Source organism: Pinus tabuliformis, chromosome 1_2, assembly GCF_031772625.1.
Source record: "Pinus tabuliformis cultivar Carrire ecotype Pingquan chromosome 1_2, CPIR1, whole genome shotgun sequence".
NCBI lineage: Eukaryota > Viridiplantae > Streptophyta > Pinopsida > Pinales > Pinaceae > Pinus > Pinus tabuliformis.
The window spans coordinates 1,320,126,292-1,320,150,951 of record NC_142298.1 but is presented as its reverse complement, the minus strand read 5'-3'; the positions used below and the strand labels follow the sequence as shown (position 1 = coordinate 1,320,150,951).

At 39.7% G+C, this 24,660-nt stretch overlaps 1 protein-coding gene and 1 pseudogene across 2 annotated transcripts in view; one reads left to right on the top strand and one right to left on the bottom strand.

Moving 5' to 3' along the window:
• The window catches only part of LOC149211084 (transcription initiation factor TFIID subunit 5-like), a 339,491-nt gene that overhangs the window by 88,238 nt on the left and 226,593 nt on the right, over positions 1–24,660 (bottom strand). For both annotated transcript variants that reach the window (XM_089396907.1, XM_089396906.1), the window contains 3 exons: positions 2,570–2,725; positions 2,376–2,452; positions 1,377–1,493 (listed from right to left, as the gene is read on the bottom strand). In XM_089396907.1, the coding sequence (XP_089253033.1) occupies positions 1,377–1,493; positions 2,376–2,452; positions 2,570–2,725 (350 nt within the window). The remainder of the gene's footprint in view (positions 1–1,376; positions 1,494–2,375; positions 2,453–2,569; positions 2,726–24,660) is intronic.
• On the top strand, positions 21,645–23,401 carry LOC149211085 (putative UDP-N-acetylglucosamine--peptide N-acetylglucosaminyltransferase SPINDLY pseudogene; annotated as a pseudogene).

Below are 24,660 nucleotides of genomic sequence, written 5' to 3'. Positions count from 1 at the left end.
TCAGAGGCATAAATGTCCATTGTAAGACGTGTAACTATATATTGAATTGATGTAAGATATGAGATGATTACAAATGAGAATGAGGGCTTGCTTATATACCCTAGGCAGGTGCCCTTTCATGAATGGTCATGTCTGGAAGACATACCTCTCCATTACTAACTAACTAACCATTAGTTAATTAATTATTATTTATTATTATTATATTTATATTTATTATTTTTATATGAATTGTATTCATAATAACACCTTTGTAATTAAATTTTTGATTGCATTGTTCAATATCAAAGGAATGGGTAAAACTTGGCAGCTTCACAAAACTCAGTTCAAGACTCTACGAAACTCAACAAATACAATAACCAAAATAAATAAAAAAACCCTATAACAGAAAAAAAAAAATATTGGAAAAAAACATTGACATTTCCATCCATAAAATTATAAAACCACAGATTATCCATCAATTAATCTTATCAAAAATGATTTATGAGGGTTCACTTTGCCTCCTAGTTGGCAGATCCATCATTTGAGATTTTATGGCACACCAAGCAAATTTTTAAACCATGGAACATTCGCTTTCACTGATAAGGATGTATTTACATAATTTAAAGTTTTAAACATGATATTATCATATTTGATAAGATTAATCAACAGATAAGCTGTGATTTTATAGATTTTATAGATGAAAATGCTGTTCTATTTGCTTGCACAATCTAACAGAAGTGAGGGTTTTCTGGTTTAAAGAGTCATTTTGATGTTTGCGAACTTCATTGTTTTCATTGTTCAGCTTAGAGCCTTTTGATTCATAAGCATTGATGTCTAAATTACCATGTTAATCTTCGTCTGAAATTTGAATCCCCATTAGACTTGGCACCATCCAAACAACATACTTTCAAGCTTATTTTATTAAATCCACTGTAGATTTTGAAAACGTGTTCACTAATTTCAAGAGTTCATTCCACAATACAACCTTATGAGTATGCCCATGGAGTTTGCATCCAGTAACTCTGAAATAAGAGCAGGCAAGTCAGTGATAGATATTCTGAGACTCTCTTGGGAATTTTTATTCCAAGGGTGCAACCTGAGCGATAACAGGTGAGAAGAGGTGAAACCTAAGCAATAACAGGTGGGAGGAGGTACACTTTCAGCTCCAAGACAACGGTTTTTTTTTGGTTAGAGATTTCAAGAGTGCCAATGTTTTTCCATATCCAGATCCTCTCTCAGTTTTATTAGTACTGAAAAACTATCATAAACAATTTATTTCTATGCAAGATTGCAAGTTACAAATGAAGCCAAAACAAAAGGAAAGATTAAGAAAGGTTAAAAAAATAATCAACTGATAAGGACAAATACATCTAAGAAACATCAGAGTTTAAACTTACATCAACATCAGATAGATGTCCTGCCATGATCCGTAAAGGTTGAATTCTCTCCATTGACCAAACTCTAGCTGTTCGATCATGTGAAGAACTGACAAAATAGTGTCCCACAGGGCTAAACTGCATCCACCAAAGTCACAACCATGAAAAAACAGCATGAGTCTGAATCCATAGTAGAACTAGGGACTCCTCCAATCCAGTTGTAAGAGTTTGAATTTCATCCGAATTATTGACAATGTTCTATGCCAATTATATACATTGTCAACATGTACTGAAAGTCGGGTGATTAATTAAAAGATTTGAAAGTTATACTAATCTTCATCTTACTTCATCTGAAGAATAACAAAAGTGAATTATCAGAAATTTGAGAATTAATTAGATAAATAGTTAAATAGTCAAGCAAGGGTTATCGAGCACAAACCAAGGCAACGATTCAACAATGGCCTTAAACAAGGAAGATAGAATTTCATGATATCTAGATTGATATAAGTGCTCCATGATATTATAATTCTATGGCTGGAATTGGTGTTAATCTGTTTCATGCAGTGTGGCTTCAGCAATATTAAGCCGTTTTGGAGCTGCTTCATTAGATAATATGAACCAATAATTAAATAATGCCTTTAGCTCTCATTTGCATGTTCATCATCATGGGTACAACATTATGTTGAAACATCACATGATCATTTTAAAGATATTTGGAATTGGACCAACCATTATCCTTGGACAGTGTGTCATCTGATTCAGCTCAACGATGACAACATCTAAGAAATAATGTGAGAGACTTGGATGAAAAAACGTTCTAGTCTCGCTTCTTGTTTTTTAAAACTGTAAAGTTATACCATCAATCATTATTATTAATGGAACCGGTATCCTTTTTGGTATCATAAATAAGTCAATTCATTTGACAACATAACGACAGGAAATACAAAGTAAGCAAACATGTATATCTTTGACTTATCTACTAGGGAATTTCACCATTGGTTACTTCAATGTAACAGATACCTGAACATCCCACACAGGATAATTGTGCCCTTTGTAGCAAACAAGATTTGCATTCATCTTCGAACTCCATAATCGGACTGCATGATACAAATCAGCTCAAATCACGCACTGTTTCTTTTAACTAAACTGCAATTCAATAGAAGATCATTCCAAATATGACAGTAGCAAGAATAAACCGCTCCTAGAATGTATACCTGTACAATCTTCTGATGCAGATAAAATGAAATCCCCTTCTGGGCTGAAATTTGCAGCATAAACAGGTCCTGCATGACCTTGTAATAATGTGTATGACCTTTTCCCCGTATCCAAACCTGCTAACTGCTCAGTTTGACCAACTTCACCTGTATTGCCTGTTGAACCAAGTTCTTTCATCATTTTGACAGATATAATAGCTTGAAGAACTATTTATTATTTAAAACCCTGCAATTAAAGCATCCACTGGCTAACACACAAAAAAATTACCAGGAAAAAATCAACATGATAACCCCCTTTTGAAAAGCAAGAAATAAGATGAGATAAAATTTTATTAATGTGCAACAAATGACCACAAAAGTAGGTCAATGGGACTAGAGGATGCATCCAGTATGAGAATAATGTGAGACCCCAAACTCAACTCCTAAAAAATGCCAAAGCTAAATCTAGGATAAAATGAAGTAAATAAGGAGACATTAATAGGACAGCCTCATAAACATGTATATAACTAGATCAATGACCTCAGTGATGTAGAAGACTAATTGAATAAGTCAAGGGCTAGAGGTCGATGATGTCAAGAATAGTCGATGGCAAGGACGGTGACAGTGGCATTGGCTCACTATCAGAGCCCTCTGCATCCCAATGAGGAGTCTGGCCCAGTGTTTCAAGGACCATCCCCCCCCCAAAGATCCAATTGCAGATCTGCGTCTTGTACAAAACCGCCACTGATCCTTCGGCAGAACAGCGGATCAAAAAATTGGATCCACAGTTCCTCCTTCTTTTGGCGATTCCTGCAAAATTGGATTCATGGGGACCCGATCCACGGCTCCTATTGCCCGATCCGCGGTTCCTATTTCCTAATCCGCAGATCCGAAAAGGATCGGGCGCGTGTCTATGGAGGTTTGGGCGTGTATCCACAGCGGATCACGAGCGGATCTGAGAGAAGGTGGACAGTTCCGCAGGGCATTTTTGTTTTTTTGTTTTTGGAAATTTCAAACTGTTCTGTGAGGAACTACACTCTCTGAATACTCCCAAGGTGCCCCTTGATGCTCCCTAAACGCTTCCTAGATGCTCCCTAATGGTAATGTTAAATTCTTAAAGCAAAAGTGACATTCTCCTTTATCTTTCATTTCCATCGTTTTACTTAAATTTTTAACATTACCATGAAATGACTCAGGATGTTTGAGAGTGGTTCCAACCTCATCAGACTTCATATGGAGAAAATAGAATTTCATATCCCATTCAAAATTCAGCAGACTTAATAGTTTTCAAGATCAATGGGATTGTGGTGTTTCATTGGATTATATCATGTATGAGGGCATGTGATTGGCATTTAATCAAGAGCAACAAGCCCTACATGTACTCCAATGTTGGTGTTATTGATTGTTGAACTCCTTTGTGATGGCCTTAGCAATTATGTACCTTTCACTCAAGTCAAAATCATTGATCATGCATGTTAAGCTTTCTCTACCATATTATAAGGCCTGGATTAAGCTGTTTGATCAAAATTAGGCAATGTTAATTAAAATCCCTATAGAATTGAAGTAGAGGCAAAGGCTAGACAAGAGAAGAGGAATCTAGATTGTAGATGATTGATGTTGGAATAATTAATCATTGATGTACAATGGATGCCATATCTATCTTGATTTAGGTAAAAATATGCATGTTTTCATGTCTTCTACAACTAATTTGGTATTTTGGATGTTTTTTATATAAATGCAAAAAAAAAAAAAAAAAATATATATATATATATATATATATTAGACGCTTCTGAGACACTTCGCTTCCTAAATTTTTGGAAAACAACGCTTTCGCATCCCCGCTTCGTGCAACATTGGTTTAGCTACATGATCTTGAGAGGGGCATGTAGGGGCAAGGGATAATCCTAGAATCCAAGGCCAAGGAAAGAAACTCTAGACAAGTCTTTGGTTGCTCTATTAGGACTGGGGAAGAATCCATCAAGGTGGGGGCCTCTTCCAGATCCGTTAGAACTAATTAGTATGAGCTAACATTGATGGATACTTAGGAGCATGTTAAGACTCCTAGGAGCATGCTTGGGAGAAACAAGTTTTGAGTGCAAATTCCACAACAAGGAGCAAAGAAGTCTTCCAGTTAAAAGAGAGTAGTTACAACAACAAATGGTGTGTTGGGATTGGAGACAAATCCAGGTCGAGGAGTTTCTTCCAGAAGTACTTTCCTCGATAAGAGGGAGTGTTGAAAGTGTTGGAGAATGTAACTAGTTTCGGTCCTCATAATTTGTACCACTATGTATTTTATGCAAAACGAAAAAGAAAAGAAAAAAATATATATTATTATTCTCTAGACAAACATGTTCTTCATGCTTCTAGGTTTTTTTTGTGTCAAAGTCATATTTGGACATATTGTAAAAGAAAAACGAAAAGAAATTTTAATTTTGGGTCAAAAACCCCTCTAGGTGCGATGTCACACTACATGACAAGTCGGCTCTACCCCAATGGACGTGTCTACTTGCACCCACTCTAAATTGTATAAATTGTTGATTTGGGGTAGCATCAGATGTGCTCTAGCCATGAAAATTGGTGGAGAGGCTAAATCACATGAGATCTCCAAGACCCAGAAATCGTTTTGGAAAATTCCATTCGGATGAAGAGTTATTAAAATAATTAATATTTTTAATGAGTTCCTAAGTCTAAAATTAGGAAAATAAAAATATTAATGGGTATTAATAAAGATAAGGATGAGAAGCTTCTAAGAGAGGAAGATCAAGTCTGTTTTAATCTTAGCAGTTGATTAGGGACTTAATCTCGGCCGTTGATTCATCAACAGAAAAAGTATAAGAGAAGGCTTGAGGATCAATTGGAAATACACTAAGGGAGACCAGTCACTTTGATTTCTAGAGCAGGGCTTGCTGAGAAATTCGAACTACAAGACTAGATTGCAGCGAGAGGTAGCGAGTACGTAACAGAGGCAGATACAGTACCAGAGGATTAGCGCAAAGATCAGAGAGGCAGACGCAGAGCCACTCAAGAAGACGCAGAGGCAGCAGGATTGTGCAGTCACTGGAGGGCCTGCGTGGGTGAAGCAGAGAGGCCAAGTGTTGATGCAGTGAAGCAGAGTGCTGACACAAATGGTCTAGGAGATGCGAGAGGCTAGCTGGACTAACGCTGAGCCTAGGGGAGGTGTCGGAAAATTTATCTCTGTTGGGTGAGCTAGTTTGGCACCCTAATTGTACTCAAGAAAAGTTCATTAATAAAATTCTACTCTACTGCACTGGTTTTCCCACATTGGTCTTTTCCAGGGACAATTAACCAAAAATAATTGTGTTGATGTGTTTGATTATTGTGCATGTGTTTAATGGTGAGATGTATGCAGTAGAATTTATTTTAATATTTACTGAAGGGATTTCGTAACTAACTTATTGAAGAATAAGTAGGAAAAACAAATCAGTTGTTGCAATAATAGATTTTTGACATGGTATCAGAGCAAGGAATCAGAGACAGGAAGGGAAAATCAATTATGGGTCAAGATCATGATGCAAAGGCATCTACGTCAGGAGACCCGTGCAGATTTTCAGACAATGGCACAAGAGATAGTGATCTCGATTTCTCTATGCTGGCTTCCAGATTGGAAGAAGGAGTTGCTTGTGTGACAAGCTCTGCATCATCAAAGGTATGGTATATAGACAGTGGAGCCTCCTGAAATATGACAGGGATCCGGGAATGTTTATCAGATTATCAAGAGGAAAGCATGAATTTTTAGATCGCCATTGGGAATAAGGCAAAGTGTACTCCAGTAGGGAAGGGTACCATAGTTTTTCAAACAGAAACAGGAGAGCGGTTCCATGCTACCAATGTGTTGCATGTGCCAGGACTGGGGATGAACTTACTTTCTATATCACCAATTTCAAAGCAAGGGCTATGACGTTTTTTTCATTAAGGAGAAAGTATACATCAAACACCTGAGTTGGAAAAAGAATGTGCAGATCAAAATCAGAAGTAACAGGTTGTACAAGTTCCAACTAGAATCACCAATGGCACTGATAGGCAGTGATGGAGACAAGGATTTGAATGAACTATGGCACAGAAGAACAGAACATTTGCACCATGGGGCTCTGAGAATTCTCAGGAAAACTGTAACAGGAGTTCCAGATCTTAGTACAGAACGAGGTGATGTATACAGAGGATGTGCTCTGGGCAAGTATGCCAAAGCAGCATTTCATAGAAGTAAAAACAGGGCCAAGAGTGTACTACAATTGATACACTCAGATATCTGCGGACCAATGTCCATTAAAGCTCTTAGTGGTGCCAAATACTTCATCACCTTCATTGATGACCACTCCAGGCAAACTTGGATTTATTTTCTGAAAACCAAGGATGAGGTTTTTTGTCGATTCAAAGAGTTCAAGGCTCAGGTGGAGAATCTAACAAGGAAGAAAATAAAATTTTGTGCTCAAATAATGGTGGAGAATATGTCGATAAGGACTTCAGTGCTTCACTGATTTTTGTGCTAGGGAGGGCATCATAAGAGAGTGGACAGCTCCTTACAATCTGGAGCATAATAGAGTAGCAGAAAGGAAGAACATGACTATCATGGAAGCAGCTAGGGCCATGATGTATGATCAGGATATGCCAAAATTCCTGTGGGCAGAAGCATGCAACACGACAATCTATGTCCAAAATAGAACTCCTCATAGGGCATTGGGCAAGATTACTCCAGAGAAAGTCTTCACTAGGAAGACACCTGAAGTCAGCCATTTCAGGATATTTGGGAGTTTAGCATATTGCCATATACCCGAGGAGAAAAGGAAGAAGTTAGATCAAACTGCAGAGAAAGGATATCTAGTGGGATATAGCGAGAACGCTAAGGCATATAGAATTTATCTTCCAAGGAGTAGGAAGGTAGTAGTCTGACGAGATGTGAAGTTCATGGAAGATAGGGCCTTCATAAAATCTTGAGAAATGCCTTCTGAGGAGCAGTCAAAAGATGAGTCGTTGGTCAAACAACTTCAACCAGCGGAAGCCAAGAATTCTCCCTTAGAATAGGAAGAATCACAGGAAGAGGAGGAGATAACAGATGCACCTATTACCTGAGGAAGAACGAGCCGAGAACTTCGGCAGATTTTGTGGGATGCAGAAGATTTCATCAGCACACTGAGAAACAATAAAAGGGAGCAAAAACAACCAGACAAATATCAGGCCTTAGTAGCTCAGGATGGGGAGCCTTCCAGTTTTCAAGAGGCTGCTCAACATCAAGTTTGGATGGATGCAATGGTAGAGGAATACAACTCTATAATGGTGAATGATGTCTGAGAAGTAGTACCTAGGCCTCAAGAAATCGGTGGTAGGTTCGAGATGGATCTACAAGATTAAATATGCTGCAAACGGCAGTGTGGAAAAATACAAAGCCAGGTTTGTGGCTAAGGGGTATGCTCAGAAGGAAGAAATTGACTACGAAGAGACCTTCACCCCAGTAGCCAGGTATACATCTATTAGAACCGTGATATCTCTTGCAGCACAGATGGGATGGGATATTCATCAGATGGATGTCAAAACGGCATTCTTGAACGAAGTAATAGAAGAGCAAGTATACATTGAACAGTCGGAAGGCTTTGAGACACATGAGAAGAAGTCTCGTGTATGCAGATTGAAGAAAGCCTTATATGGGCTCAAACAGGCACCTAGAACGTGGTATGGTCGAATTAATGGCTACTTGCAGAAGATGGGGTTCGTCAAGAGTGACGCAGATCCAAATCTCTACTATCTAGTTGTAAAAAATGAGCCTCTAATACTAGTATTATATGTGGATGATCTCTTCCTAACAGGATCATCCAGGCTCATCGAGGATTGCAAGAAGAATCTAGTGATAGAATTCGACATGAAGGATTTGGGACAGATGCATTATTTCCTGGGGTTGGAAATTTGGCAACATAAGGGGGAGATCTTCCTTGGACAAGGGAGATATGCTATAGAAATTGTGAAGAGATTCAGGATGCAGGATTGTAGGCCTATGGCTACTCCAATGATCACCAACTAGAAGAAAATTGATGCATCATAAAACAAAGATGTTGATCCTGTTGGAAAATACTGGGGGGGGGAATCAATATTCCTTAGCAATTATCACTTTTAAATCTTTTCAAAGCATTAGTTAATCTTCAATTATTATTCATGTTTATGCAGTAATAACAGTAAATAAAAGAACACAGGAGGCACAAAAATTTTACGTGGAAAACCCCCTCCGAGACAAAAACCATCGAACGCTTTTCTAATAAATACTTTAATCTTCAACCCCAACTAAAATGAAGGCAACAATTTCCTAGAATTCTAGAAAAGCATTCTTGTCCCGCTCCCATTGGAAGGATGCCCCAATGCCCTGGTTTCTTTAGTAATCAACTGAATGGATGCCCCAACACCCTAGACCAACCTACCACCCTGAAGTGTTCACAGGCTCCAACCTGTACGCGACTTCATGCACCTGCCTAGCACCTCCCTGCCACCCTATAATGACTGAAATGAGGCAAGAGTGTGGATTCTCGTACCAGGGACAATGATCCACAATACAATATGATTTACAATGATTTTGACAGAACACCCAATCACATTATGACCTGCAACCCAACCATGACATCATCCCAACAGAGACTCCTATACCTCCCAACAATGCTTTTTCGACTCTTGGCAAATTGATTCTTTTAAAATAATAACTCTTCCAATGATGACACTTTTACAGATGACTCTTTTACAACTTTACAATGATGACTCTTGGCCTTGACACTTCTTCAGAATATACGGATAGTTGTCATGTCTTTAAAGAATGTCCCGTTGCAATGCTTCCTTTGATTTGATACTTCAGCTCTTGAATGCTTCTTGATGTTGTCCTTGAATCTTCTTCTACCTACATTCAAATTTGCCCAACGAAACCCAATCTCAAAAGGAAAAACAAAATACCCTTCAACTTACCTCTGCCTACAAAACACATGTAAGTGCATAACAATTAATAAACACAAATTAAAATTACAATTCGTACCTGAAATGTTCTTGTCACTTTTGTTGTTGACTTGTTGCAGCAGTAGACAAAGACTCCCACTCTTGATATAGCCTTGGACTCTATGCAAGACTATATCCAAAACTAACCTAAAGATGTATACAATAGAAACTTATGACAGACCCTAGACTTGTGATAAACCAAGTTCTAAGTACAACAACAAAGACCATTCTATCAACTATGACAAGACAAGTAACATGAACTTACAACATCATATAGATTTAGCAGATTTGGTGTAGCATCATATGTGTAGTATCAAGAATAGGACATCTGAAATGTGGTATCAAAGCTAACTGTGACATATAGAGACATAGAGATATAACCGAGAACCTGTATATACTTACGTTGTCCTGCAAAAACATATGTCAGAGATGATACTCAAAATTCAAATGTAAACACTTAATCATACATACCTTGTTGTAGGAGACTTACCCTTGACTGTTGAGGTGTGGTCCTTACTGCAGTGATCCTTGAATGCATGCTTTTTCTTGCCTTCTGCGAGCTCGATATTGAATCTGTTGTATCTATGTAATTTCAAATCTCTAGGCTCTGAAATTTTGTCCTATGCTAGCCCTCTGAGTCCTCTTTGCAACCCCACAGGTCTGATCAAGATTGGATTCTTCAAGAAAGAGTTATGCCCAATCTCCCACAATGACCTGATAATAGCCTGGTTCAATAGAGTGAACTTTTACGAAGTGCCACGTGTCACTGTTGCGACCTTCGGCCTTGAAAATGCTACTCAACAAACTACAATATGTCCTCTTTTCGTGACTATTTACGAAATTTGAATCCAATGCTCAGAGAGAAAGTTATGACGATTTTCCCAAGGCCCCTTGTTTGACATGGAATTCGAGAGCCTGCAAAAACCCTAACTCCCTCAGATCATATCTCCGAAAATATAGCGAACCAAGATCTAAAATTCGGTCACGAGATTCATCAAGATTTCGGCTCAAATGGGTTTTAATTTCAGCTACTGAAGCTTCGCAGAAAAAAGGTTATAGAGAAAATGCCACGATGACTTGTTTGAAGCCACAAAATCCCTACAAGAGGAGGATATGAGGGTCATTATTTATATGAATGTCTTGAGTTGAGAGAGTCCTCAACAAGTGAACGTTGGAGGGATTTTAGGAGCAAAAAATAATTTATTACTTATTGACTATTCAATGACCACAACCAATTATGAGTGCCATGGCACAACCCCAAAGGGTTTTAGCCCACTAACTAGGGTTACTAACTTTAATATCTCTCAAACCATGAAGAATTACTCGGCGTGCCATATATTAACGGAAACATATCAACGAGTAGAATCCATCTAGAAGATCCTTGACTCAGAATAGAGTAAGTTGTCAAGTCAAAATGCCCTTGCAATATCGGCATAGCCCCTGGTGCTGCTTGGGTTGACATCAATGACAACCACTAGTCAACAGATCCCACCTTATACAGGCAGCTCATACTATCCCTGATATATCTAGTCATTACCAGGCCAGACATTTGTTATGTTGTCAACACTCTTAGTGAGTTCATGGTGGAACCGAAGAGGGCGCACTGGGCAACAGCCAAACATGTTCTCAGATATATATAGGGAACAGCCAATTATGGACTCTTGTACACCAGGAGTAAGGATATCAAATTGAGTGGATTTACTAATGCAGATTGGGCTGGAAGTTCAGTGGATCAAAAAAGTACCTCTGGATACCGTTTCAACATTGAATCGCGAATGACCTCCTGGTGCAGTAGAAAACAGAAATTCGTAGCTCTGAGCTCAGCTGAAGCAGAATATATGGCCACTAGCACAGCTTCGTGCGAAACCATATGGCTTAGAAAACTACTTGTAAACCTATTCAGAAGAAAGATGGAAGTGATCAGGATCATGTGTGATACTCATAGTTGCATCAAGCTCTCTGAGAATCCAGTATTTCATGATCGGTCAAAGCACATTGATATTCGGTGTCACTTTGTCAAACACTGTGTCCAACGAGGAGCTGTACAGTTGAGCTACACTCCTACAGGGGAACAGGTGTCCAACATCCTTACCAAGGCCCTTGGAAGAACAACGTTCTCTTATTTCGGGGAGAAGATGGGGATGATAAAGAATCCATTTCAGTAGCAAAAATGGGTATGATGTTGCAGTGTAGATGTAGTGTTGGGAGGCAAGGACCAGCAGCAGCACAAATGCAGAGGGAGTTGCATTGTAGATGCAGTGTTGGGAAGAAGGACCAGCAACAGCACAGATGCAGAGGGAGCTACAGTATAGATGTAGCAGTGGCAGTGGTAACGCCATGGGCAGTAGTACAGGATGCAGCAGTGCAGAGGATGTTAGGCAGGAAAGCCAAACATCAGCACAAGTACCAGTGTTGGATCATCAGGGTGATGTTCAATTGTGAAGTATTACTAGAGCACATTCCTTGCTAAGAGGGAGTGTTGATTTGAGGTAGCATCGGATGTGTTCCAGCCAGGAAAATTGGTGGAGAGGCTAAAGCACATAAGATCTCCAAGACACAGATATCGATTTGGAAAATTCCATCCGGATGAAGAGTTATTAAAATAATCAATATTTTTAATGAGTTCCCAAGTCTAAACTTAGGAAAATAAAAATATTATTGGGTATTAATAAAGATAAGGATGAGAAGCTTCTAAGAGATGAAGATCAAGTCTATTTTAATCTTAGCCGTCGATTAGGGACTTAATCTCTGCCATTATTTCATCAACAGGAAAAGTATAAGAGAAGGCTTGAGGGTCAGTTGGAAATACACTGAGGGAGACCAGTCAGTTTGATTTTTGGAGCGAGGCTTGCTGAGAAATTCAAACTAGAAGACTAGATTGCAGCAAGAGGTAGGAGTACGTAACAGAGAGGCGGGGACAGTGCCAGAGGATCAGCGCAGAGATCAGAGAGGCAAACGCAGAGGCAGCATGATTGCACAGTCACTGGACGACCTGCGTGGGTGAAGCAGACAGGCCATGTGCTGACGCAGTGAGGCAGGGTGCTAACGCAAAGGGACTGGGAGTTGCGCACAGGCTAGTTGGACTGACATTGAGCCTAGGGGAGGTGTCAGAGAATTTATCTCTGTTGAGTGAGCTAGTTTGGCACCCTAGTTGTACTCAAGAAAAGTTGATTAATAAAATCCTCCTCTGCTACACTAGTTTTCCCGCATTCGTTTTTTTCTGAGGACAATTGTCCAAAAATAACTGTGTTGATGTGTTTGATTCTTGTGCATGTGTTTAATGGTGTGATGTCTGTAGTAGAATGTGACAATTCTATCAATGCAACAACTGATTTATTTTTCCTACTTATTTTCCAATAAGTTATTTATGAAAATCCTTCAATAAACATTAAAATAAATTCTGCTGCAGATATCACACCATAATACATAAATAAACACATGCACAAGAATCAACACATCAACACAGATATTTTGGACAACAATCCCCGTAAAAACCCAATGTAGGAAAACCGGTGCAGCAAGGGAGGATTTTATTATTCAGCAATTCTTCAGTACAACAGGGTGCCAAACTGGCTTACCCAACAGAGAGAAATTTCTATAGCACTTCTCCCAATATCAACTTCAGACTAGCTGACCTCTGCGTAGCTCCCAGACCCTCTGCGTCAGCTCTTGCCTCTCTGCATCAGCACTAGGCCTCTCTGCGTCGTCCACGCAGGTCCTCCAGTGTCTGCGCAGTCAGCTGCCTCTGCATCTACCTCTCCAACCTCTGCACTGATCTTCTGGTGTTGTTCCGTATTTGCTGCCTCCCGGTTCTCTCCAGACCACTAGTTCGAATTTTTCAACTAACCTCGCTCCAGAATCGAACTGACTGGTCTCCCTCGGTGTATTCTCCAACTAACCCTCAAACTTCTTATACTTTTCATGTTGGTCCTTCAACAATTGAGATTAAATCTCTAATCAACGGCTAAGATTAGATTTGGCTTGATCCATGACTTTTGGAACCTTCTAACCCAGTTTTATATTAATACCCATTAACATTTTATTTTTCCTAAGTTTAGGCTTAGGAACTCCATTGAAAATATTAATTATTTTAATATCTCCCAAACCGGTTAGAATCTGCCCAAACCATTTCTAGGTCTTGGAGATCACATGTGCTTTACCCTCTCCACCAAGTTTCATGGCTAGAACACATCCGATGCTACCCGAAGTCAACACTCCCTGTTAGCAAGGATTGTGCTCTAGTAATACTCCTCACTAAGTATCACAGTGATCATCTGGGACCAGTACCTGTGTTGATGCTAGGCCTTCCCGCCCAACATCCTCTGCACTGCTGCATCCTGTATTGTTGCCCATGGCCCTGCCACTGCCACTGATGCATCCGTACAGTAGCCTTCTCTGCATCTATGCTACTACTGGTCCATTGTCCCAACACTGCATTTGCACTGCAACTCCCTCTACATCCATGTTGTTGTTGGTCCTTCTTCCCAACATTGTAACTGCACTGCAATCTCTTCTCGCCATGTTGCATCGTGCTACTGCTATCGCAGTGCAATATCACCCCCATTTTTTCTACTGAAATGGATTCTTCATCGTCCCCATCTTTCCCCTGAAATAATCAAACTTTGTTCTTCCAAGGGCCTTGGTGAGGATGTCTGCCACCTATTCACCTGTAGGAGTGTAGCTCAATTGTACAGCTCCCGTTGAACACAGTCTCTGACTAAGTGACACTAGATATCAATATGCTTTGACCGATCATGAAACACTGGATTCTTAGAGAGCTTGATGCAACTCTGATTATCGCACATGATCCTGGTCGCCTCCATCTTTCGTTTGAATAGGTTCACAAGCAGTTTTCTAAGCCATATGGCATCACAAGAAGTTGTGCTCGCTGCCATATATTCTGCCTCAAATGAACTCAGAGCCACGGATTTCTATTTCCTACTACACCAAGAAGTCATTCCTGATCCAATGTTGAAACAGTACCCAAAGGTACTTTTCCGATCTACTGAACTTCCTGCCCAATCTGCATCAGTAAATCCACTCAATCTGATATCCTTACCCCTGGTGTACAAGAGTCCATAATCTATTGTTCCTTGTAAATACCTGAGAAAATGTTTGGCTGCTGCCTAGTGCGCCCTCTTCAGCTCCACCATGAACTGACTGAGGGTGTTGACAGCGTAGCAAATGTCTGGCCTGGTATTCACCAGATACATCAAGGACCCTATGAGTTGCCTGTATAATGTGGGATCAACATCCTTGTCTTCTGATGCATCAATCTTCTTCCAGTTGGTGATCATTGGAGTAGCCATGGGTCTACAGTCCTCCATCCTGAATCTCTTCAGGATTTCTGTAGCATATCTCCCTTTCCCAAGGAAGATCTCCCCCTTTTGTTACCAAACTTCCAACCCTAAGAAATAATGCATTCGTCCCAAATCTTTCATATTGAATTCTATGGCTAGATTCTTCTTACAGTCCCCGATGAGCCTGGATGATCCTGTCAAAAAGAGATCATCCACATACAATACTAAGATTAGCGGCTCATTCTCTACAACCAGATAGTAGAGATTTCGATCTGCGTCACTCTTAACAAACTCCATCTTCTACAAGTAGCCATCGATTCGACCATACCATGATCTAGGTCAGTGTTTCAGCCCATACAAGGCTTTCTTCAACCTGCATACATGAGACTTCTTCTCATGTGTCTCAAAGCCCTCTGGTTGTTCAATGTATACCTCTTCTTCTATCACCCCGTTCAGAAATGTCGTTTTGACATCCATCTGATGAATCTCCCACCCCATCTGTGCTACAAGAGATATCACAGTTCTAATAGATGTATACCTGGCTACCGAGGCGAAGATCTCTTCGTAGTCAATTCCTTCCTTCTGAGTATACCCCTTAGCCACAAACCTGGCTTTGTATTTCTCAACACTGCCATCTGTAGCGTATTTGATCTTGTAGATCCATCTCGAACCTACCATTGATCTGTCTTGAGGCATTAGCACTGTCTCCCAGACATCGTTCACCATTATGGAGTTGTACTCCTCTACCATCGCATCTAGCCAACCCTGATGTTGCACTGCCTCCTGAAAACTGGCAGGTTCCCCATCCTGAGCTACTAATGCCTGATATCTATCTAGCTGTTTTCGCTCCCTCTTATTGTTTCTTAGCGCACTGATGAAGTCCTCTACATCTCATAGAATCTAACGAAGTTCTCAGCAAGTTCTTCCTCTGCCAGCAGGTGCTTCTGTTAGCTCCTCCTCATCCTGTGAATCTTCCTGACCCGAGGAAGAATTCTTTACTTCCATTGATTGAAGAGGTTTGACCAACGGCTCCTCTTTTCACTACTCCTCGGAAGGCATTTCTCGAGATTTTCTGAAAGCCCTATCCTCCATGAACTTCACATCTCGTCGAACCACTACCTTCCTGCTCCCTCGAAGATAGATTCTGTATGCCTTAGCATTCTCGCTATATCCCACTAGATATCCTTTTTCCACAGTTTGATCCAGCTTTTTCCTCTTTTCCTCAGGTACGCAGCAATATGCTAAACTCCCAAATATCTTGAAATGACTGACTTCAGGCGTCTTCCTCGTGAAAACTTTCTCTGGAGTAATCTTGCCCAATGCCTGATGAGGAGTCTTGTCCTGAACATAAGACTGTTGTGTAGCATGCTTCTGCCCACAGGAATTTTGGCATATCCTGATCATACATCATGGCCCTAGCTTCTTCTACAATAGTCATGTTCTTCCTTTTTGCTACTCCATTCTGCTCCGGACTGTAAGGAGTTGTTCACTCTCTTTTGATGGAGTCCTTAGCGCAAAAATCCGTGAAGTTCTTATCGACATACTCTCCACCATTATCTGAGCGCAAAACTTGTATTTTCTTCCCAGTCAGATTCTCCACCAGAGCCTTGAACTCTTTGAATCAACAAAAAACCTCGTCCTTGGTTTTTAGAAAATAAATCCAAGTTTTCCTTGAGTGGTCATCAATGAAGATAAGGAAGTGCTCGGCACCACTGAGAGCTTTAGTGGACATAGGTCCGCAGATATCTAAGTGTATCAATCCTAGTACACTCTTTGCATTGTTTGTACTTCTACGAAATGTTGTTTTGGCATACTTTCCGAGAGCACATCCTCTACATACATCATCTCGTTCCGTACTAAGATCCGGAACACCTGTTACAATGCTCCTGAGAATTGTCAGAGCCCCATGGTGCAAATGTCCCATTCTTCTTTGCCATAGTTCATTCAAATCCTTGTCTCCATGACTGCGTATTATTGCCATTGGTGATTCTACTTCTACTCTGTACAACCTGTTACTTTTGATCCCTATCTGCACTTTCTTTTTCCAGCTTGGGTGTTTGACGTATACTTTCTCCTTGATGAAGAAAACATCATAGCCTTTGCCTTGAAGTTGCAACACGAAAAGTAGGTTCATCCTGAATCCTAGTACATGTAGCACATTGGTAGCACGTAACCACTCTCCTATTTCTGTTTGAAAAACCTCTTTGGAAGTGATCTTAGTACCTTTCAGATAACTACCTTGCTATCCATTGGTTTTACCAATGCTTCTATAGCATTCATTATTTCATCAACACGGAGGAAGAAAGCACCAATGTTTTCCTCTTCGTTCATTTTCAGCTGGTTAAATTGACCTTGGTGGGTCAGGAGCTTGGCCTCCTTTACCTTCTTGTCTCCTTCATATGTATTTTGAAGCTTCTCACAAATTTGTTTCGCTGATTTACAATGCATCACTTTGACATATACAAAATCTGACACACCATTCAACAGGGCATTTTTAGCTATACAATTGCATTCGTAAAGCCTTCAGTGGTTATCATCTAAAGGACCAGTTGAAGATTCCTTGTATTCAATCAACAGAGCATTCCAAACATCAAATCCTTGTGCTTGAAGATATGCCTTCATCTTTCCAGTCCAAAATGAATAGTTGTTCTGATTAAGTATCGGAATTCTCGGCTTATTCCACTCCATGATCTCCTTCCAGTTGTTAAACTGCTAGTGAAGGAACCTACTCTGATACCAATTGTTGGAAACATTGAGAGGGTGAATCAGTATTTCTTAGCAATTAGTAACTTATTAATCTTTTCAAAGTGCAAATTAATATTTCGTATCAATCCAAAACATAAACAAGCAATAGATAGTAGACACCAAAATTTTTTGGTGGAAACCCTTCTACGAGAAAATCCACCGAAAGCTTCTCTAATAATTTATAAGTACATCAATGCTTTAGCTCCAACTGGAAGGACACTCCAATGCCTTGGTTTTACCAACAGCTGCTGAAAGGATGCTCCAACACCCTTGCAAGCTCCAACTTGCCCAACCACCACCCTACCACCCTGAAGTGTTTTCAAGCTCCAACCTGGCAATGACTTCAACCATCTGCCTAACACCACCCGACCACCCTAAAATGATAATGAAAATTGGCAACTATTGTGGCCTTCTCTACCAGGGACAATGACCCACTTACAATGAGTGTACTTATGTAGAATACCGTGGGTTCCCATACTAGGGACAATGACCCACTTACAATGATTTCCAACAAAAGTATTTTTGCAAATATCCTTCAAGTCAACAATAATCTCTAGACAATGATACCAATACAACTGAATTGCAAAACCCTAATTGAAAACATACCTTATTTATTCAGAGGAATAGTGACAATGATGAAAACTCTACTATTGGATAACCTTACAGGTTGAGTCAGAACTACTTTCACTTATTTTGACTTGATTGTGTGGAACTTTGACGTCTTAACTAAACCCTCACTTGACATGAATCAAGCATATAATCCCTGTGAAGTGACAAATCCTGAGGATGTCCTGAAGTAGAGAAAGTCAAACCCTTCCTATAGGTCCATAACTTTTAATGATGAGACTGTGTATCTTTAGCTGCAATATCTAGAAGAAACCTTTACTCTAACTTGCGAACCTTCACTACCAAATTAGCCTAGCAACCGTAAACAGTTTGTACAAGTCCAAATTTCAAAACTTCAAAACTATACTCTTACACCTTCACAATTTCTTATATGCCCAGAATAGTTAAAACAATGCACTGACTTGTTGCTACACGATTTTAAAAATTGAAGAAATGCAAATACCTCTATCTGCTCATAGGATTACCTTAATTTGTTGAAGTCACCATCATTCCTTACTGAAGTCTGCAATGATCAACACTTTTTCGTTGGATCAAGACCAAATAGTGAGCCCTTACACTCACGGCGTAGGCCTGACAGTGCTTATAGTGGTGGTCTTCGATCTTACAGCGCAGAGACATAACAAGTCCAACTTCAAAGCAAGGGATATGTGTTCCAACAAGGTTGTCGCAGAGCTTGAGACTTTAGAATAGGTTACAAATAGACCTCAACCTTGTTTACATTTCTTCTTTTTGTTGGTAAAAGAACCATAGAGAATGACCCAGCGAGATACCTCTTCAATAAATTCGACAAATCCTTCAAAGCTCGGTCCTCTTCAGAAACAAGGTCGAGAGACCTAGTAGACCTGTAACAAACAAAAAGGAAACTTTCGCTAGCCTGTAGAGATAGACATTTGCTCAAGGTTTAATGCTCTAGAGGGCCGAGACCTGCAAAAGATAATAACTGAATTCCAAGAGCGAAGACCAACTTAAAACCAATAACCCTAACCTTCTTCGTTTCATTTAGCAATTCACCTCAAAGGGCTGAGAATTTCGGATAGAAGATTTTGCATTGAATTGCATATCTTGGAGGATAGATTGAGTGCCTTTTATAGATGTTGGAGGGGCTCCTAAGAGATGCAACGATTTCCTATTTTCAAGGGAGGTTGATTTTTTAAATTCAAATATATTGGACGGAAAAACCCTTTGAGATTTTTTGACCTTGAAATTCAAATTGAATTTAAGACCCAAAACCCCATTTATTATTTTTTTATTTTTAGATTCGATTTGAAAACCCTTTAAAATAGTCTTTTCCCATAAATAAAATTATTTTAATCTTTGGAGAAGAGCCTTATTACTTAACCATTTGATTTGACCAAAGAAGGGTTGCCACATCATCATCTTTTGGTGTTTATGCCCACAATTTGGGTCCTACATCTTCAAAAAAGCATAGCTCCCAAACCGTGAAGGCTCTCATGACGTGTTACATACCACCAGAATGAGCTCGACAAGGAGAATCCAAACAAGATTATCCAGACTCGAAAAACTATGATTTGCCATGTCATATTGGTCAAAAAAGGTAGGGCATCCTCTGGTGTTGCTTGGGTTGACATCTATGACAACCACATTTCAACAATCTCCCCCTTTGTCATTGATGGAAACACATGTACTCCCCTTGCAAGCACTACTTCCCTTGACTCAATGCCTCTGATCCTTTTGTCTTATTTTCTCTCCCTCTTTGACATCAATGGCGAAGGGTGACGCCCCCTAACAAGTTGCTTGTTGTTGTGTACCTGTAATCTGCCTTTGCTCCCTTTCTCTGCTTGGCTGGATAAAAAAACATTTCAATGTGCACTTGGGAGAATCCCAAGTTTTTTGTCGAAAATACTCAAACTTCATGCAATAATGGTTTGGTGAATATGCCAGTTATTTGCTACTTTGTCCCAATATATTCTACTTTGATGTTCCTTTCTACAACCTGTTCACGAACAAAGTGGTACTTGATAGGAATGTGTTTTGTTTTTTAATACATGACAGGATTCTTTGAGATACTTATGGCGCTAGTGTTGTCGTATAACATCGAAATGCGCTCATCAAACTTCACCTGAAGATCCTGCAATGTTTGTTTCATCCAAAGCACTCGAGTACAACATCTTGCTGCTATGTATTTTGCTTCCACTGTGGATAAGGAAACTAAAGGTTGCTTCTTGCTCAACCATGATACAAGATAACCACTCAAGTAGAAAGTTGCTCCACTAGTGCTTTTACAATCATCAATGTTGCCTGCCCAATCTGCATCTGTACAAGATATGATGGTTATGTCATTTCCTTTTGGATACCATAAGCCAAAATTTGTTGTTCCCTTGACATAACGAAAGATTCTCTTCACTGCAACAACATGGTAGTCTTTTGGTGTTTCTTGGAAACGTGCTACCTATCCAACATTTGCCCTGGAAGTTGTTACATATATGAGACTGCCAATCATTGAGCTATACATCCTTTGGTCTGCATCCCTGGATAAGACATCTATGCTCAACTTACAACCGGTCACCAATGGTGTTCTAACTGGTTTGCAGTCTTCCATTTGAAACCTTTTCAACAGTTCTTTGATATACTTGGTTTGACAGATGAATATGCCCTTGTCTTCTTGAGATATCTAAGGTCCCAAGAAGAAAGTCAACTCACCAAGCAATGAAATCCAAATTCATTCTTTTTTTTTATGCAACCTTCTTGCTTAATATGTCATCATCGCTACCAAAAACAATGTCATCCACATATAATTCAACGATGGTCAAGCTTGTTGGAATACTGAGGCGGGTGAATCAACATTTCTTAGCAACTAGCACTTTATTAATCCTTTTCAAAACATTAGTTATTCTTTATTATTATTATTATTATTATTATTATTTACCAGAGATAAAATGCGGTAGACAACACCATACAACAATGCAAAAAGATAAGACAGTAGACACAAGATTTTTAGGTGGAAAACCCCCTTCAGGTCAAAAACCACCGAACGATTCTTAGTAATTTTCTTCTTCTTCTTTTAAAAGAAAAATAAATTACATAAAGTTCTCAGCCACAATTGAAGGAGGCTACAACTTGTAGGACACTACTACACCCTAATAACCTGCTGCAACCGAAAGGATGCCCCAACGCCCTATATGTCAGGCCCCAACCTGACGAGTGCTCCAACACTCTGCTTACCAACTGTTGTCGAAAGGATGCATCGTCACCCTGTAATTTATCAACTCCAACTGAAAGGATGCTGTTAGACTCCGTCTTCTCAAAATTCTCTGTCAGAGTCAAAATGACAGGTGGTTGTTAAAATTCAAATATGCAGGCCAATGACAATTAGCTTTCACCCACTGCTACTTAGATGTCTGTAAAGCTTGATGTTTCAATAACACTTGCAGGCTAGGAGAAGGTTCAGTAGATGTTTACTTCAGGAATGTCATCAATGTGAAATGGATTCTTCTTCAAAACCCTGTTTTGAAGAAGAAATCATCAAATATGTTTTTGTAATAAATAGGTAAATGTTCCAAAGCTCTACAGTCTTCAATGGCAGCAGCTTCAGTAGCTCCAATCCCTGCAGAAACAGCCAAAGAAATCATCAGATGTGTCAAAATGCTTCAAAGTTTCCAATTCTTCAAATGACAGCCCTATTTCAGCATCAAAGGCAACTCTGTCACCGCATTATCTTCACCAGTTTCAGCAAACAGATAGCTCAATTTTCCATGGAGCTCAACTGAGGATCAACACCCGCTGACAGTTTTAAATTAGTATTAAAATTACTGTCGCAGGTATTCAATTGCACACAGGGAATGGGGTAAACAGTTTAGGAATCTCTATCCTCAGTACACTACTTGGGATAATCCTAAGGATCCTGAACAACAACTAGTTATTGGTTACGTATCACCAGATTACTTCACACATTCAGTCTCATATTTCATAGAAGCACCTCTCTCATGCCATGATTATAGCAATTACAAGGTGGTCGTTTATTCTGCAGTTGTTAAGATGCAAAGACACATAGGTTTAGAGAAAGAGTTCTGAAGAAAGGTGGGCTTTGGCAAGATATATATGGAATTGATTGAGAAGAAGGCCTGCTCCAGTACAGGCTACATGGATTGGTTATCCAAATACAACTGGTTTGCCGACCATTGATTATCGATTTACAGATTCATTGGCAGATCCTTTGGAAACAAGACAGAAGCATGTGGAAGAGCTTGTAAGAATGCCAGGATGTTTCCTCTGCTACACACCATCTCCAGAAGCAGGGCCTATTGTAGAAACACCTGCTCTTTCTAATGGATTCATCACCTTTGGAAGCTTCAATAATCTCGCCAAGATAACACCGCGAGTTTTGCGTGTATGGGCAAAGATTTTGTGTGCAATTCCTACATCACGACTTGTTGTTAAGTGTAAGCCATTTTGCTGTGATAGTGTGAGGCAGAGATTTCTTTCAACCTTGGAGAATCTCGGATTAGAGTCTTTACGTGTTGATCTTTTACCTCTGATTTTGCTTAACCATGATCACATGCAAGCATACTCCCTAATGGATACCAGCTTGGATACATTTCCATATGCAGGAACGACCACCACATGTGAATCGTTGTATATGGGCGTTCCATGTGTTACCATGGCAGGGTCTGTTCATGCTCACAATGTGGGTGTAAGCCTTCTGCACCAAGTTGGTTTGACAAATTTAATTGCTCAAACTGAAGATGAGTATGTCAGCAAGGCATTGGAGTTAGCTTCTAACATTCCTTTGCTCTCATCTCTGAGGATGTGTCTTCGGGAACGGATGTTGAAGTCCAAGATTTCTGATGGACATAACTTTGTTCATGGTTTGGAATCAACATACCGAAAGCTATGGCACCGGTATTGTGAAGGGACTGTTCCTTCCCTGAGGCGATGCAACATGGAAAACCTACAAGAGGGGTCCACAACTATGTCAGGGGTTGGTGTTGAGGACATGCCTAATGATGCAAATGGTAAAGAAATTTTCATTACGCGCACCTCTCTTTTAAATGGCGTGAATCCCACTTCACTACCTATGCCCATTTTTCCAACCCTGAAACAAAGGTAAATGGAGAGTCCTAGTTAGTGAAGCAATGAGGAAACCGATGTAATTAGTGATGTTTGAATATATTCAGGTTGTGTCCTACAGGCCCTGGTTGCATTTAATTGAACAAACGTGGAAGTCACCAATTAAAACCAAGTCAGAGGAAATTTATTTCAGTCAATTTTGGTGGAGGTTCTGCTGGTTCCAAAGATGCACATTCCGAATGACAGTTGTTGTCCTTTGAGAAACGAGCACATGTTCTTTGCTATAGTTCTTATGCTGAGTAAGAGGTTGTTGCAGCTACATACCATCAAGGAATTATTGTTACCCTAAGGAACACATATTTTCTTTATGGAGTATAAGAGGCATTAACCTGCACTCCTATTGTAGTGTCTTGACTCTTGAGTATGAATCTCGTATAGATTTCATCAGTGATGCTGTAAAATACCCGAATCCATGACTGTGCCCACCTATGTAAATTAGCTCACGGGTTTAGTCTCAATGATCCTAATGCAGACTCTGAGAAATGACTATGCAAAGTATGCTCGCGAAAAAGATGACTTGGGTAGCAACAGCTGGCTCATGAATATGGCCCAAGAGCGCTATTCAAACGGAGCCAAAATACTTTAAATTGGAACAAAGATATACATCACAGCCGAAGACATAGGATTCAATTCCTATTTCAAGACTTCAGTTAATGATTCAAAGGGATCTGCACTCCAGCATTTATCTCTTAATTGGCCATCAGAGGATTTTTAGAGGAACGCTGTTCTATTTTAGAATAAATGGAAATGCTCTTTTATTTTTGTAACTGCAGGTGAAACAGCGCCCCTGTTTTTCCCTTAGCAACATTTATTTATTGTATTAAAAATTCATTTGTAAAAGAGAGAGAGGAGAGAGTTCTGAGCGCTGGTGGCGGAGAGAGAACAGAGCTTTCATTGTACAGATTTTGACAGAGATTTCAATTAAAAAATGCAGCTCTGACCCCTGAGATTCCTGTGGTATGAGATTTAACATTTGTATCCTCTTTTGTTTCATATGTAGCCCGTTATGTGTTCACGTCATTTCATGATCGTTTCCATTTGAACAAATGAAGTGTTAAGGTAGAATTCATAATTTATATGCTCTGCCTTTAAGTTTGTTCATATTCAATGTTTTCTTCCATTTGACAAGGATTCATCTTCTATGCCCTTGTCAACTCCTCAGCCGTCTTGCCGTTCCATTTAATCTCAATTTGATGTGAAAATTTCTTGCCTACCTTGCCTCAGGAGATAATCTGTGTTTTTTATTATATTTCTTTGTTCAAGCTGTTTCTTTGCCCCATGCAGCCCAGAAAAACCCCATCATTTATTAAAAACCCCTTTTTTATCAATTTACTAGCCTAACATCAGTTTCTTTTAAAGTCATCTCAACCC